The sequence below is a fragment of the Lutra lutra genome, chromosome 13 (assembly GCF_902655055.1).
Source record: "Lutra lutra chromosome 13, mLutLut1.2, whole genome shotgun sequence".
Lineage (NCBI taxonomy): Eukaryota > Metazoa > Chordata > Mammalia > Carnivora > Mustelidae > Lutra > Lutra lutra.
Genome location: NC_062290.1, coordinates 74581441 through 74599243, shown reverse-complemented (window position 1 = coordinate 74599243; position 17803 = coordinate 74581441). Strand labels below are relative to the sequence as shown.

General features: G+C 40.5%; 1 protein-coding gene across 2 annotated transcripts in view; it reads right to left on the bottom strand.

Annotated features, from left to right (window-relative positions):
• HSDL2 (hydroxysteroid dehydrogenase like 2) overlaps positions 1-16657 on the bottom strand; it is a 58758-nt gene extending 42101 nt beyond the window's left edge. Inside the window, exons 1-4 of one of the 2 annotated variants that reach the window (XM_047700040.1) lie at positions 16500-16657; positions 7283-7446; positions 5802-5900; positions 775-889 (exon numbers count right to left, since the gene is read on the bottom strand). In XM_047700040.1, the coding sequence (XP_047555996.1) occupies positions 775-889; positions 5802-5900; positions 7283-7446; positions 16500-16516 (395 nt within the window). In that variant the 5' untranslated portion in view covers positions 16517-16657. The remainder of the gene's footprint in view (positions 1-774; positions 890-5801; positions 5901-7282; positions 7447-16499) is intronic. The other variant, XM_047700041.1, reaches the window with a different exon arrangement.
• Positions 16658-17803: the final 1146 nt, after the last annotated feature.

Below are 17803 nucleotides of genomic sequence, written 5' to 3'. Positions count from 1 at the left end.
GAGGGTCAACAGATAAAAAATGGACAAACAAGAGTGGATTGTCTGACCGATTCAGAACAGATCACAACTACATCTGGTTTCATTCTGTATCCTGTATTCACCCTGATATTTCCCAAGATAGCCTTAATCCTCTGTTACATTAAAATTTGATTCATAGGGGCGCCTGGGTGGCTCAGTGGGTTAAGCCTCTGCCTTCAGCTCAGGTCATGATCTCAGTGTCCTGGGATCGAGTCCCGCATCGGGCTCTCTGCTTGGCGGGGAGCCTGCTTCCCCCCTCTCTCTCTGCCTGCCAATCTGCCTACTTGTGATCTCTCTCTCTGTCAAATAAATAAATCAAATCTTTAAAAAAAATGTGATTCATAGACAATTAAACTAATATAACAATTATGTTAACTATACTGGAATTAAAATTTAAAACTTAATAAAAATAGAAAAAAATGTGGTTCATAATGAGCTTCCTGTGATTTACATAACTATAACCAGTGTTTTTCAGAGAAAGCAAAGACTACTGCTGATTTGAATACTCAGAAGAGTTGGCATGCATTCATGCAAATGTTTGAAAATGTTTGAGCTATACTTCAGACTTTATTAGATTCACAGAGAAAGGAGCTCTGAATAAAACTATTTAAAATATCATTTACTGGCTTGGAGCACTTTAAAGCCTTTAAAACAACTGACTAGGTTTTAAACTGTATTGCTAATCTGGTTCAAGTCTGTTCACAACAAGTTCTCTGAAAACACACTGCAAGATTCTCCCCGACCACTGTAACTTACGTCAGAAAGGTGCCTCTGGTGTTGACATTCATCATCAAATCCACTCTCTTTGTAGGTGTTTCCAATGTGTTGGTCAAACTAATAGCACTGGCATTATTCACCAAAACATCAATTCCTGTTTTCAAATAACCAACTTCCCATTAATGGAATTTTAACTTTATAACAAAAAGAAATAAAAACATTCATTCTATATAGTTGAATCCTAAGCTGGTTCACAAATACTTCTTTTAGATAATATGAGTGACAATATACTAATGCAAGCAAGATTTGATAGCTGTGGCAAAACACCCAAATGATTTTCACTGGCACAATGGAGAAAGCCAATCTCCAGAGCTCCACCTGAAACCACAAGGAGGCTTAATACTCAGTGGTTGTAGCTTCTATTCCTATTTTGTTCTCTTACCTCCTGGTCTTCCCTCATCTCCAAGAACCTTAGGTTAATTTCCTAAAAGTTTTCCCTTCTCTCTAGCATCTTTCCAAGGCTCTCCCCCCTTCCAAGCTCACTAGTCTCCCTTACTTTAATAAAAGAGGTCCTTCCTGGTCTTGGGAGGAAAAAACACCTAGAGTGAATTTTCAATTCTAGGCAAATCATCAAAGTATATCAAGTTTGTTTCAGTAATTCATACACAAAATTAATCTAGAATGATGATTATTTATGCATATTCTGTCGGTCCCTCATTATATAACATAATCTTGTTTAGAAGTTTAATTATAAGTTTTAGTTACAAGTTTAGTTAAATAATGTTAAATGAAAATAGTAAAATATGAAGGTATCTTAAAACACTTCTCTGTTTCTCCATGATTCATACTTCTTTTTAAAGGGAACTTAATATTCAGTTAAATAGAAATATCACAACTTCTATTGTGGGCTTAGACTGTTGCAATAAACATTTTCTGTTGTCCTCTTTACCAAGCCCCTCTCTCACAATACATGGATAATGTATTTTAGTCCTAAGCACCCTTTCTTCATATATGATATTATAAAATCTTGATCACATACTCATTCCTCAATTTCCATATTCTTCTGTATAAACTCTGTGTTGCTAATGTTTTTCTTTTTTTTTTTTTTAGGTTTTATTTATTTATTTATTTAAAAGATTTTATTTATTTATTTGACAGAGAGAGACACAGCGAGAGAGGGAACACAAGCAGGGGGAGTGGTAGAGGGAGAAGCAGGTCTCCTGCTGAGCAGGTAGCCCTATGGAGGGCTCAATCCCTGGATATTGGGACCATGACCTGAGCTGAAGGCAGACACTTAACGACTGAGCCACCCAGGCGCCCTGCTAATGTTTTCTTAAAATGTGTCCTTAGGACTAACTTTGGATTCAACAACATTACATCTTATAACTCCATTATAACAAATCTCAACTCAAGCAAGTCATCCACATATCTGAGACAAGTTCTAGATTCTGTGACTACCAACCTCCTAGATTGAACATAATGATGGCTGTCTTCACAAATAGCAATGATCTATGAAAAGCACATTTTTTAAAAGATTTTATTTATTTATTTGACAGACAGAGATCACAAGTAGGCAGAGAGGCAGGCAGAGAGAGAGGAGGAAGCAGGCTCCTCGCCAGGCAGAGAGCCTGATGTGGGGCTCGATCCCAGGACCCTGGGATCATGACCTGAGCCAAAGGCAGAGGCTTTAACTCACTGAGGCACCCAGGTGCCCCATATGAAAAGCATATTTAAATCAGGACATACTTGTCAATCCACAAAGCTATGAGCTGCTCAGCCACACCATGGAAAGGTAATCAGCGAGTGGCTACACTACATAGGCACTCTGCTAAGGCCTGGGAAGCAAGAAAGATGATACTCACTAAGGAAGCCAGGTGGGAGCAAAGCGAATTGAGGAGAGGTCTGAGTGAGAGGCTGGCCTGATGGGTATATACACCACCCTGTGTAGAATTACCCTCTTCAGAGAGATGAAGCTAGTAAGGATTGATCCAATCAATAGATTCCTTAAGCAAATTCAGACTTTATTGACTTCATCTCTCTCACTATGTGGTAACAAGTGACAAGGATGTTAGCAGAGCAAACATCTGGGCCCAAAAGCAAAGAAAGTAGATGAGAAATGGGGATATACTAACATGGTAAACTATGTTTGACTTGCCAGTGATAAAGAAAAAAATAGTTCTAATTAAGAGGTAGGTCAAAATTTCTAAACTCAGATGGCCCAAATTAAAATGGATCAGGGAACAATAGTGAAAAGTAATGCACAAGCAAAAAAAAATTATATATATATATATATATATATATGCATGCATGCTGCAGTGGGGGAAGAAAGGTTGCAGGAAAGAATGATTCTGTGGTTTATAAAAGAGCATAATTTAGGGGCACCTGGGTGGCTCAGTGGGTTAAGGCCTCTGCCTTCGGCTCAGGTCATGATCTCAGGGTCCTGGGATCGAGCCCCGCATCGGGCTCTCTGCTCAGCGGGGAGCCTGCTTCCTCCTCTCTCTCTGCCTGCCTTTCTGCCTACTTGTGATCTCTGTCTGTCAAATAAATAAATAAAATCTTTAAAAAAAAAAAAAAGAGCATAATTTACTCAAGGCCTGGAAAACTTTGAAGGTGAGGGAAGGCAGGGTGATAGGGAGCACCCTGTAGCAGAGCACCTTGAGGGCACAGGTTTGAAAGCATTATCAACTGCTCAGGATTTTGTTAAAGACAATTCTCCAGCAGAGAGAAATATCAGGAAAAAGTAAAGTCTTCCCAAAAGGCAGAATTCAAAGGCCCAGAGAATTCCAAAACAGAAGGCCACAACGGTAGCAACCACAGTATGGAACTAAAACCAAACAAACAAAAAAATAAAGGCTTGGCATCTTCATGGAAAAAGAGTACAGAGGGAAAGAAAAAAAAGGAGCAGCTTATGAATATTTCTTGTAAATGTGGTATCCTTCATAGTTATATGAGAGTGGCAGCTGAGTGGCTGAACAGAATTCCCTCTTCATTGTGCATTGTTATGCCAGGAAAGCAGAAACTGATGGGTAAAAGGAAAGCAAAAAATTTTAAATACATCAAAGTGGATATTAAGGAGGAGGAAAGGAAATCTTAGGCAAGTCTTCAAAGCAGAGGTAAGTCCACTGCAAATCTGTAAATTTATCAAGAAAAGTGTGTTTCAGATGACCATCTCAATAATAAGTAGCAAAATAGGGGCAGGACCTGGGTGGTGATGTCCTCTGAGCATTCGACTGTCGGTTTTGGCTCAGTTTGGTATCAGGGTTGTGAGATTGAGACTGGGTTGGTCTGTGCGCTCAGCGCGGAGTCCGCTTCAGTTTCTCTCCCTCTTCCTCTGCCCCTCCTCTGTGCGCCCACGCAAGCACACACTTTCTCTCTCTCTCTAATAAATAAAAATCTTAAAGTATTAAAATATACTGGGAGATTTTTTTGTTTCCCCTCAAAGGTATGGAAAACATATCCTCTTAATTGAAAACTAAACTCTGCTCCGGCGCTTTATAACATAGTACTTTGCGGTGAAGGTTATAAACACAAGCCATGCTGACAATAAGATATTTCTTCCCATTGGTCAATATCTTTCACACGTACATACGTACAGTCTCTGGAATATTATAGGGGGAGCAGGGAAGAGTGGTAACGGTTTGGGCAGGATTTGGACTTGGCCAGGTGCCTTGGTTTAATACCATCAAAGCTTTAGCTCACCCCCAACACCTGCCTTCTAGGAGTTTATGAACTAATTGAGGAAAAAAAATACTAAGATCTAAAGCAGTACAACAGAGGTACCTGAGGGGCTCAGCTGGTTAAGTATCCCACTCTTGATTTAGGCTCAGGTCATGATCTCGGGGTTGTGAGACTGAACTCAGTGTCAGGCTCCATGCCTGGTGGGGAGTGTACTTGATATTCTCTCCCTCTCCCTCTGCTCCCCCAACCCCAGCTCTCTCTCTCTCTTTCTAAAATAAAATAAATCTTTAAAAAAAATAAAAACGGGACCAGGGTGGCTCAGTTGCTAAGTGTCTGCCTTCGGCTCAGGTCATGATTCCAGGGTCCTCGGATCGAGGCCCACATCGGCCTCCCTGCTATGTGGGAAGCCTGCTTCTCCCTCTCCCACTCCTCCTGCTTGTGTTCCCTCTCTCTGTGTCAAGCTTAAAAAAAAAAAAATCTTTGGGGCGCCTGGGTGGCTCAGTGGGTTAAGCCGCTGCCTTCGGCTCAGGTCATGATCTCAGGGTCCTGGGATCGAGCCCCGCGTCGGGCTCTCTGCTCGGCGGGGAGCCTGCTTCCTCCTCTCTCTCTGCCTGCCTCTCTGCCTACTTGTGATTTCTCTCTGTCAGATAAATAAATAAAATCTTTAAAAAAATAAAAAAAAAAAATCTTAAAAAAAAATAAAGTAGTACAAGATAAGGATTAAAGGAATATTTTAGGAATTCAGGAAAAGAAAAATACACTTCTGACTAGTTGGCATGGTGAGGAAATTGGCTTCATGAAGGAGATGAGATATAACCACAGAAAGGTGGGTTTTCACAGACAGAGAAGGGAGCATTTCAGGGAGGAATGGAGATGGACAGGTAGGCACTGGAGAAGTCTCAGGATGGGAAAGAGAAAAAGTTAAGAGGCAAAAACCTCAAGGCAAGGATATGGAAGTAAACTATTTGAGGAAGAATAAAGTATTTACATAGGGGCATAGAAAAAAGACGGAACCAAAAAAAGTCTTTTGAGATCAGAATGTGAAACGTCTTGAATGGCAGTAAGTTATCTATACTTAATCCAATAAATATCAAAAGTCATCAAATTGATGGCTATATTAATTGAGGAGAGGCAAGAGGATGAGATCTGGGAAACTAGTTGGTTAGATGTATGTTACTGTCAAGGGCCTAACTTAAGAATGAATGGTGGATGTGCTGTATTATTCAAAATAACTTTTAACAATACAAAAGTCATCACATGGTTTTAAGCTGCATTTCTACATAAGTGAGTACTCATATCTGGTTATACTCCAAAGACAGGAAAGTTAAAAAAAATTTTTAAATTTATAGTTATAACAGTCAATAATTATTTCAGAATTAAGGTACTACCTCCAAATCGCTCCACTGCTTTCTTCACCGCATCACTGATTTGCTGTTCATCTCTCACATCAACAGCACATGGTAAGGCCTTTCCTCCAGCTGCTTCAACTACAAAGGACAAACAAACAAAAAAGCACTGAGACAATCAAATACTAAACTTTTCATTCTGCTGTGAATCAAAAGAAGTACCCTATTTTCAGAAAATCAATATAAATAACTATGTTCTTATAACTGCTAGTGACTCCACCCTACTGTAGGACAGACAAACCCATATCCAGCCTCTGCCTAGAGAGGCCAACTATATGAAAAAAACAAAAAGTGGGGGGTGTGCCTGGGTGGCTCAGTTGGTTGAGCATCCAGCTCTTGGTTTCAGCTTGGGTCATGATCTCATGGGTCATGGGACTAAGCCCTGCTTGGCCTCCGTACTCATCAGGGAGTCTGCTTGAGGATTCTCTCCCTGCCACCACTCTTGAGCACATGTATGTGCTCTCTAAAATAAATAAATAAATCTTAAAAAAAAAAAAGGCAATTTAAAAAAGTCTATTAAAAAGAAAAAAAGCGGGGTGCCTGGGTAGCTCAGTGGGTTAAGCCTCTGCCTTTAGCTCAGGTCATGATCCCGGGGACCTGGGATCGAGCCCCACATCGGGCTCTCTGCTCCACGGGGAGCTTGCTTCCTCCTCTCTCTCTCTGCCTGCCTCTCTGCCTACTTGTGATCTCTGTCTGTCAAATAAATAAATAAAATCTTTAAAAAAAAAAAAAAGAAAAAAGAAAAAAGGAAGGTAATTTAAAAAAACCTTTATTATGAAAAAATTCAAGAAAAAGACAAAATTATAAAGAACGGTATATTAAACTACCATGAATCTTATCACCTATCTTCAATGACTGTTAATTATCTGCCAGTTGTTTAATTTTTTTACTCCCAATCCTGTTTTTGGCCGGAGTATATTTTAAAACAAATCTCAGGCATCATCTCATTCATAAATACCTGATATGTGCTCCCCTAACATAACCACAATGCTATTAACATGATTAACAAAACTAGCAATATCCACCGAAGTTGAATTTTAAGCCCTCCCTCCTGATATCGTGCCTAGCGCAATGCCTTGACTAGAAGCACTTGATAATTACTTGTGAACTTAAAGTATTAAGATAATGAGTTTCAAATGGCACAGAGAATAAAAAACATGGAGAACTTTTTCCAAGTATCACATCCTCCACCTCTCATTTCCACTCCCCTATTCTCTGCACAGATCCAAGAACCACTGCTCTCAAGAGACATGATTTTTAAAGGGAGTCTCTCATATAATACAAAAGTGCTGGGGAAGACATGGTTCCTAAATCCTTGCCCCCAGGTGACAAAATACTTCTATAACCAGATAAAATTATGTTTAGAGTAGCTTTTAAATAGCTATAAACTCTCCAGCAAATTTCCCATCTACTGAAACCACAGTTAGAACATTTCAAGAAACGGCATTGTCCCATTCACTCACTCTCTTCAGCAGCAGTAAAGATTGTGCCTGGAAGTTTGGGGTTTGCATGGGTGGTCTTCGCAGCAATGACAATGTTTGCTCCATCCTTTGCTGCTTTCAATGCAATAGCTTTGCCAATGCCACGACTTGCACCTGTGATAAAAACTGTACATCCTGCTAGCCTCCTACAACAGAACAAATAATGACCTTAGAAGAAACCTCAGTGTTTTATTTACTTGTTAGTATCAGGAACTTCTGCGTATTTTCACAATATTTATGCTTCCTCCCCTAAAACTTTCTGCAGGGGCACCTGGGTGGCTCAGTCGGTTAGGCATCTGCCTTCGGCTCAAGTCATGATCCTGGGGTCCAGGGATCAAGCCCCGAATGGGCTCCTCGATCAGCAGGTGGTCTGCTTCTCCCTCTCCTTCTGCTCTGCACCGCCCCCCACTTTGTGCTCTCTCTTTCTCTCAAATAAATTTAAAAAATCTTAAAAAACAAAAAACTCTCTCTAAACTTTCCTTCCTCCCTCCCTCCCTGATAGCTAAGAGCTCTGTGATACTGCCACTGCATAATGATTTAAAAATTATTACAACTGCAGTTGGCCAGGCTTGTTGTGTGATAGGGCAAACAATATCTGGCCTGATAAAAGGTAAATCTTTTTTTTTTATTTGATTTTTTTACTATTTTTTATTACATTCAGTTAGCCACTGTATTATTAGTTTTTGATGTAGTGTTCAAGGATCCATTAGTTACATATAACACCCCTTTTAAAAGATGTTATTCATTTATTTGAAAGACAGAGAGTGAGTGAGGGAGAGAAAGACTATGAGCAGGGGGAGGGGGAGAAGCAGACTTCCCCTGCTTAGCAGGGAGCCTGATATGAGGCTCTATCCCAGGACCCTGGGATCAAGGCCTGAGCTGAAGGCAACTGATAACCAACCGAACCACCCAGGCACCCCCAGACAAAAAGGAAAACTTAACAAGAAATAGGGAATTAATAAACTATACACACATTTCCCCACAGAAAAAGTGGGGAAAGTATTTTTCCCCCACAGAAAAAGTGTTAACAAAGCTTATTTTTGAGTGATACAATTATGAATAAATTTTACCACATTCTTTATATTCTTCAGGCTTTTTCAAGTTTTCTACAATGAATACATACCACTTAAAAGAAATTATCTAAAAGCAAATAAATGTATAACAGATGCTCATCATTGCTCATAATAGCCAGATTGGAAAAAATGAAAACGTCTATCAACTGATGAGAGGATAAATAAATTGCTGTATACCCATACAGTGGAATATATTCAACAATAAAAAGGAAGGAAGTACTGATCCATGTTACATGAATGAACCTGGAAAACATTATGCTAAGTGAAAGAAACCAGTTACAAAGGACCATACATTGTATGATTGCATTTAAATGAAATGTCCAGTATAGGCTAATCTATTGAGACACAAGGATAGTGGATGCCTAGGACTGGGGGGGCATGGATGGGAGTTGATAGCTGAGAGATATGGGGTCTCTTCTGAAGATGATGCAAAGGTTTTAAAATTGATAGTGGTGGGGTACCTGGGGAGCTTAGTCAGTTAAGCAGCTGACTTCTGATCTCAGCTCAGATCTTGACCTCAGGGTTGTGAGTTCAAACCCCACACGTTGGGCTGCCTGCCGGGCATTTAAAAAAAAAAAAAAACTTGTCTAAGGAGAAGGATTAAAGAGAATATAGTGAAAATGACAACAGCAAAGAGAAAAGGGTACAGTAACCACATAAACAGGCTTGTTAACAAAAAAGAGCATAAGGTCTCTGACAAGATCTATAGGATTTACACTCCAGAAAAGGTCAGAGGTAAACATGGGGAAGGGTTTTAAAATAAGAAATAATCACTTTGGTAGGAAAGAAGGAGAACAGAGAAGAGGGAAGGAAAACGTATTACCAACACTCCAGAAGCCACCTGTCTATTCCTCTAATTCTATTCTCCTCCTCACTCTCCCACCCCAGAAAGTAACAACTAGTTTACATATGACTACTCATTCCCATTTTTTTTTAAAGATTTTATTTATTTATTTGAGAGAGAATGAGTGAGAGAGAACATGAGAGAGGAGAAGGTCAGAGGGAGAAGCAGACTCCCCAAGGAGCTGGGAGCCCGATGCGGGACTCGATCCTGGAAGTCTGGGATCATGACCTGAGCCGAAGGCAGTCGCTCAACCAACTGAGCCACCCAGGCGCCCCCTCATTCCCATTTTTTTACTATTCCTAATATCAACACATCTATGCCGAAGCCAAGGGCCTACTAAACAGTATAGCCCTAAAGCTAAAAATTGTTTACAGATGAATATTTATGATCAATTCGATGATAGGGAACACCATTTTTTAAAAAAAGATATTTATTTATTTATTTATTTATTTATTTATTTATTTATTTATTTATTTAACAGAGAGAGAGTACAAGTAAGCAGAGTGGCAGCAGAGGGAGAGGGAAAAGCAGGCTCTCCGCTGAGCAAGAAGCCTGACACGGGGCTCAATCTCAGGTCCCTGGGATCATGACCTGAGCCGAAGGCAGATGCTCAACCGACCAGGCCACCCAAGTGCCCTGGGAACACTAATTCTGAACCCCAGTGAAGCCAGACATTACATCCCTGTTGTGTACTGAATTCTATCTACCAAAAGGATATGTTGAAATCCTAACCTCTAGTACCTCAGAATGTGACCTTGTTTGGAAACAGGATTGTTGCAGATGTTAGGTAAGATGAGGTCATATTAGAGTCAGGTGGGCCCTTAATCCAGTATGATTTGAAATGCAGAGGGAAGACTACATGAAGACCCACATACAAGAACACCACACGATGAAAGCAGCAGAGACTAGAGTGACGCACGCTAAGAATACCAAGGGTGGCTGACTGTCACCAGAAGCTCTTTCACACCGTGGAAGAGGCAAGGAAGAATTCTACCCACAATTCTAGAGGGAGAATGGCCCAAGGGATACCTTGACTTCAGACGTTTAGCCTCTGGTACTGTGAGAGAATTAATTTATTTATAGCCACTCAATTTGTGGTTATTTTGTTATAGCAGACCTAGGAAACTAATAAAACCTCTCTCTTCCCCCCACCCCCGCAAAAGAATTTCATTCTTCTCATTGTATTGCCCAAAACTGTACTATTTTGAATTTCACTCATAAAAAGTATTGTGGAAATTGGTTTCTCTCTTGTTCTCTCAGGAACCCTCTTTTTTCTATTATGAACAATGTTGCTAAAAATATTTTGGTTTTGGTTGCCTAGTTGGCTTAGTTAGTTAAGCCTCTGCCTTCAGCTCAGGTCATGATCCCAGGGTCCTGGGATCGAGTGCCACATCGGGCTCCCTGCTCATTGGGGAGTCTGCTTCTCCCTTTACCCCTCCCCCTGCTTGTGATCTCTCTCTCTCTCTCTCAAATAAATAAATAAAACCTTAGAAAAAAAAATATTATTGTTCACTTTTTCCAGTCACATGGGCAAGAGTTTCTCTAAGGCATATAATCTTATTGGTGAAACTGATGGATTATAGGATACTATTGTAGGTCAAACATACAATCTACGTAAGTATTCATATATTGGAGCACCTGGCTGGCTCTGTCAGAAGAGCATGATACTCTTAATCTTAGGGTCATAAATTCAAGCTCCATGCTGGGTACAGAGATTTCTTAAAATAAACTTCACCAAAAAAGTATTCATGTATGGGGATGCCTGGGTGACTCAGTCGGTAAAGTGGCTGCCTTCAGCTCAGGTCAAGCCCTACAACATCAGGCTCCCTGCTCAGTGGGGAGTCTGCTTCTCCCTCTGCCCCTCCCCCTGCTCATGCTCTCTCTGTCTCTCTCTCTCTCTAATAAATAAATTTAAAGGTATTCCTGTATGTAAATACATATTCATATATTTACATATTTAAATACAAATAATAAATATATGGTATCTATAAACCATATATACTTAAAATAGCTTCTTACTTATGGCTTGCTTTTTCACTACATTTACAATTTTTTTTTTAAGATTTTACTTATTTATTTGAGAGAGAGAGAAAGCATGAGTTGGGGCAGATCCCAGAGGTAGAAGCAGATCCCAGCTAAGCAGGGAGCTGACAGGAAGCTCCATCTCATGATCCCAAGATCATGACCTGAGCCAAAGTCAGATGCTTAACCAACTGAGTCACACAGGAGCCCCTATAATATCTTTTGATGAGCAGAAATTCTTTATTTTCATGTAGAATTTATGAATCTTCTTTTACAGCCAATGCTTTTGGGTTAAAAAAAATCCTTCCCTAACCACAACTGTATTAATTTGTCTCTCAAAAATTTTATGGTTTGTCTTTTAAATTTTAGTCTTTAATTTACCTAGAATTAACTTATATGTATGAATGAGGGATGGATCGAATTACATTTTTTTCCAGTAAGGAAACCAACTGTCCAGTCTAAAAAGCTCATCTTTCCTACAGATCTTCAGTTCTAGCTTTGTCAAGATGAGTCTCCATAAATACAGCTGTTTCTAGGCCTTCTCTTCTATTCCACTGGTCCACATGGATTGCACAGTCTTAAGTGTTAACAGCTTTATCAGTCTTACTAACTGATAAGGCAAGTATTTTCAATTTGTTCTTCCTCAAGAGTTTCTTGGTTATGCTCGGACTTTTGCTTTTCCACCCATTATTTTAGAATCAGCTTATCTCGGATGCCTGGGTGGCTCAGTGAGACAGACGTCTGCCTTCAGCTAGGGTCATGATCCCAGGGAACTAGGATTGGACCCACATGGGGTGACCGGCTCAGTGAGGAGCCTGCTTCTCCCTCTCTCTCCCTCTGCTGCTCCCCCACTTGTGTTCTCTCACTGTCAAGTAAATAAAATCTTTAATATTAAAAAGAATATTAAAAAATATTTAAAAAAAAGAACAAACTTTTGTATACTGAAAATTATTAAATCTAAGACTTTAGTTACATATTATTTTGGTTTTCTATATAATCATATCAATTGCAAATAATGACAGCATTGTTTCCTTCACTTCAACAAAGATTTTTTTTCCTTCCCATTTCTTATTTATTAAAAGAAGAAATGTTCCTAGATGGGAGGTCTGAAGTGCAAGAAGACATAAAAACCAAAAATACTAAAACAAAAGAAACAAACAAAAAATAGAAACAAACAAATTTTAAAAAAACTCTGGTAAATTAAGTACAGAAATCTACAAATGTATTTACAATAATAATTAGTTATACCATAAGTAATAATAAATAATATTTGCACAAAGAATTAAAATATATTATAATAACATATGTTAAAAACAGTTATTAGAGTTTAACTTTTCTAGGTCCTTGTATTGTTTGAGGGAGTGATAAAATTTTACTTACTTTAGACACTTTAAGTTATTTACACGTCAAAATTTCTACATTAAATGTGACAAACAGAAATCCCAGATCTTGGGGTACCTAGGTGGTTCAATTGGTTAAGCTTCCAACTCTTGATTTCAGCTCAGGTCATGACCTGAGTCATGATCTGTGAGATCGAGGGCTCCAGACTCTGCGGGGAGTCTACTGGAGGATTCTCTCTCCCTCTCTATTTGCCCTTCTTCCCACTTATGTGCACATGCTCTCTCTCTAAAATACGTAAATAAATCTTGGGATGCCAGGGTGACTCATCAGTTGGGCATCTGCCTTTGGCTTGGGTCATGGTCCTGGTCCTGGGATCAAGCACCACATCCGGCTCCTTTCTCAGGAGAAGCCTGCTTCTCCCTTGGCCTGCTGCCCCCCACCCCTGCTTGTGCTGTCTCTCTCTCTCTCTCTCTCTCTGACAAACAAAAAATAAAATCTTTAAAAAAAAATAAAACATATAAATAATTTTTAACAATTTAAAAAAAGAAATCCAAGACATGTCTCAACTATTGCTTTAAAAGCCTCATCCCTTTGCCTTTGGTACAGCTGGACTGATTCCCAGTAGGATAAAGGACATTTGTCTCCTCACAAAGAGTTTCAGGCACTGGCAAAAGAAAGGAAAAGACAGTTTCTCCTCTTAACCTGAAGCCCTGGGCTGTCCTATTAAGAAACCCCCTTCCAGTTCAAAAACATTATAGCCATACGAGGCAAGCAAGCAAGCAAGAGTCCCAATTTGTCCGTACCATTGGTGGATGGCTAAAACTTGTTAACGTAGTTAATCTACACTACAATTTTCCAAACTTCTCTGGCACCTCAAAATCAGAGTAAATGTGATTTAATTTTTGTTAAGTTTTTAAAAAGAAAAGCAACCACTTTAAAAAAAAAAAAAACTATATAAGCTACTCAAGTTCATTTGGAAAAAGAAACATCCAACAATACCCAGGAAAATTCTGAAAAAAATTCCAAATGAGGCAGAAACTAGCCTTCCCAGGTATTTAAACATTTTCTAAAGCTAGAGCAATTAACTACTTTGGTACTGGTCCATGAATAGACAGACTAAAGTAATAAAATAGAAAATCCAGAAACAGATCCCTATCATACAAGACTTCAGTTATATGACAGGTGGAATTTCTAACAGAAAGATTAACTAGTCAGTCAACAATATTGGTACAATTGTACAGCCAGCCATCAGAACCAAAATGAAGAGGGCTTCCTAACTCACTTCCTATGTCAAAATAGTAAGCAAAATAGAATATCATCTCAGGTGAATGAAAAATCTGAGTAAAAACAAAATAAAAGTAATAAAAAATAATAAAAATCCCAGAAGAATACTTATCAATTCAAAAGAAAATCCTACCTTTAGATGGCCCTATAGGTTTGTCACAAAACCACAAAAGCCTTAAAAGACTATGACTCAATCAAAACATGTTTCTGCATGATAAACAGTACAAAATTAAGACACAATGAAAAAGAATCTGAAAATATTTGTAACACATATGACATACAACAATTTTTTTTCAATTTTAGTATATGTGCTGCCGAAGCGAGCACAACAATTTTTTTTCAAATGGAACTCTAAGAGATCAATCAAAACCTAGTTGTGTAAGCCAGGCAAAGAAAGATACACAGATGCTTTTAAACCAGAATTTCTCAATCTGCACTATAGACATTTTGGAAAGGATAATTCTTTTTTTTTTTTAAGATTTTTTTATTATTTATTTGACAGACAGAGATCACAAGTAGGCAGAGAGAGAGAGGAGAAGCAGGCTCCCTGCTGAGCAGAGAGCCTGATGTGGGACTCGATCCCAGGACCCTGGGATCATGACCTGAGCCGAAGGCAGAGGCTTTAACCACTGAGCCACCCAGGCGCCCCTATTTATTTATTTTTAAAGATTTTATTTATTTGACAGAGCACAAGTAGGCAGAGTGGCAGGCAGAGAGAGAGGAAGGGAAGCAGGCTCCCTGCTGAGCAGAGAGCCTGAGGCGGGGCTCTATCCCAGGACCCCAAGATCATGATCCAAGATAGAGGCTTTCACTGAGCCACACAGGCGCCCTGAAAAGGATAATTCTTTATCTGTAAGGGATTACACCGTGCATTGAAGAACATTTACCAATATTCTTGGACTCTAAAGATGCACATACTCTCACGCATACATAATTATGACAACCAAAAGTGTCCCAAGATATTGCCAAATGTCCCATAAGAGTCAAAATTGCTCCTTGATGTGGACTATTACTTTAAACATATAGAAAGATCCCCTCCCTCACTAATGATGAAAAATTTAACTGTAATGAGGTGCCATCTTTTTCAATTAGGTTTTGAGTATCAAAATAAGTATTTTTATTATCAAACATTTTGTTGTTTGCCAACGTGTGGGATTAGGAAATCTCATTCAATCTTTTGGTGTGCAGTCTCTTTGGAGCACTGAGGATATTAGCCATTGAAATATAAAGTGCATACACTTTTTCAAACTTCGCCTCCAGGAATTTGTCATACAGACATACTCAATTATATACAAACAGTGGATACAAGTTTAATCACTGCAGCAATTATGCAATAAGAAAAACTAGAAATGATCTGGTATCCAGTGATTGGGGGCTGGTTAGACAAATTATGGTACATCAATAGAATACTATGTAACCAATAGAAGATGTGCATATACATATGTAAAATGTACGTAAAAATATGTCCCAAGACATACTATGTAAAAATAAAAAGGGAGTGTGTCACTATTTTTAAAAGTGGTCTGTGTGTTTACAGTGGTGTACAAATGTTTAAAAATGCACAAACTATCTCTGGAAACATACCAGTGAGTAAATGGGAAACTGAATGTTAAGGATGGGGAAACTCACTCTTTACCTTACACCCTTTTGAGCCTTTTAAAGTCTTTTGACCATGTACCTGTATGTTTCAAGCAAGTTATAAAATAAACAAGTCACCCCACTCAAGACATGTACACTTTATAGAAACAGAAAGTAGAATAGGTGCTAAAGGGAAGGGAGGAGTGGGCGAGTTGTTTAATGGGTACAGTGTTTCTTTTGCAAGTTGAAAGATTTCTGGAGAATGGTTGCAGACAATGTGAATATACTGTACACTTAAAATGATTTAAGATGGTAGATGGTGGGGCGCCTGGGTGGCTCAATGGGTTAAAGCCTCTGCCTTCGGCTCAGGTCATGATCTCAGGGTCCTCAGTTGAGCTCCGCATCCGGCTCTATGCTCGGCGGGGAGCTGCTTCCCTCTGTCTCTCTGCCTGCCTTTCTGCCTACATGTGATCGCTGTCAAATAAACAAATAATCTAAAAAAAAAAAAAAAAAAGATGGTAGATGGTACTACGTGTATTTTATCCAGTATTTTTAAAAATCTTAAGTGAACCGCCACCGTGAAAAAGATACCCATATTTAAGATTAATTTAATTTGTTACTAATTTGAAAATCCCTTTTTAAAACACCCCATTATCATTTCATTACTTCGGAACTGAGCGTTCGGAAAAAGTGAAGAACTGTGAGCGGTACAGTGACCTTTCACCTAGAACTTGCAAACCTTCAGCAAAACACGCGAAAGTCCAAGGCAGGGCCTACCCCGCGAGCGGCGGGGTAACCCACTCTGGATCCTTTCCTTGTGGGAGAGACTTGCACGTGGCTGTCCCCCAGAGGTGCACAACTCCGAGTTACTTTCACGCATCACGGCGGGTTCCAGCAACACTTGCATGCCAGCGGGGAGCGGCACTCCAGAGCGCGTCCTCCCACCGCCGGGGCCGCAACCCGCGAGCCACCCACTCCGGCCACCTTGGCGCGCACTCCGCCCGGCCGCGGCTTTCCCCTCTCCCCTCCCCACCCCGCGACGCCCCCATGCCCTTACCCGGTGTTGGGTAACATAATTTCCTTAGAGCAGACGTGAAGTCCACAGCAGCTGCAGCGAGCGTACAGTGAGAAGCGGGGCTTCCCCCTTTAATTAGTCCTGTCCGGAGAGGGCGCTCCACGCTCGCCCCGCCCCGCAGGCCTGCGGGGATAAGGGGCGTTGGAGGTAGGGGCAGATCCCTGAGTGCGCCTGCGCACGCAATGGGCCTCCCGGCGCTCGGCGCTAGTTCCCACCTTCCCCGGGCTGGCCCCGGGAAACCAGCTCTCTGCGCAGGCGCTGGGAAAGAGGCAATTCCGCCCCACCCCTCTCGCGGCCCGCTGCGGTGACAATCGGTCTCCCGCTGGCGTCCAGCGTAGGGGGCGCGTCAGCCACTGCGTCTGTATGCTTTCCCCCGCCGCGTGAAGGCTCCTTCGTCGCAGCGCTTCGTTATTCGGCTGGTAGGGTAGTCGTTTGAGTCGAGCACTAGGGTCTCCAGGGCTAGGGTGAGGCTTCTCTGCAGGCCCTCACCTGCAAGTACTTTGGCTCTCCTTCTTCTCCCCCTCCGTGGCCCGAACCTGGATGCTTGTATGGCTGCAATCGCCCCATCGAGTGACAAGTTTTCCTCGACTGATACCTTCTGCCAGACGCGGTCCAGCATCGCATTCTACTATAGCAAGGAATCTGGACTAAAGCCCCCCGGACCCTATAGATAGACCTGTGATGAGCGGCAGCTTCTGGATCAATATAGCCTGGGGGATAATGCATAGTTAGCGAAGGAACTCCCAAACTCTGTGCAGGAGTAAGGTGAATTCTGAAATCTAGTACTGCGGGGTTTTGGGTTTTTTTTTTTTTTAAGTTTTAATTTAAATTCCAGTTAAAACATAGTATAATAATAGTTTCAAGTGTACAATATAGTGATTCAACACCTCATAGGACAGCAGGTGCTCATCACAAGTGCACTCTAGTATTGTTTTTCATGGTATACCTGACATTACTCAGCTACCCTAATGAACTGAAGATTGGCATATCTTTAGGGAGACGTGAAAAAACTGTGTTTTGAATTGGTAGGACAGGACAATGAGATGCTTACATGAAGACCAGTTAAACTAGCTTGAAGATGGGGTGTGTGCACTCCCTTTACTGCAAGCCCTAAATGGTCCTGTTTAATCATGTATATTGCCAGTCTCCTATAGGCATTTGAATTGGTGATCTATGATATTGTCCTTAGAGACTCCAGAAGAATTTGTTTATTCAACAAATAGTAGCACCTAGTGCATGCTGGTCACTGTATGTAGACATACAGCAGGACAAAAAAAGACAAGGTC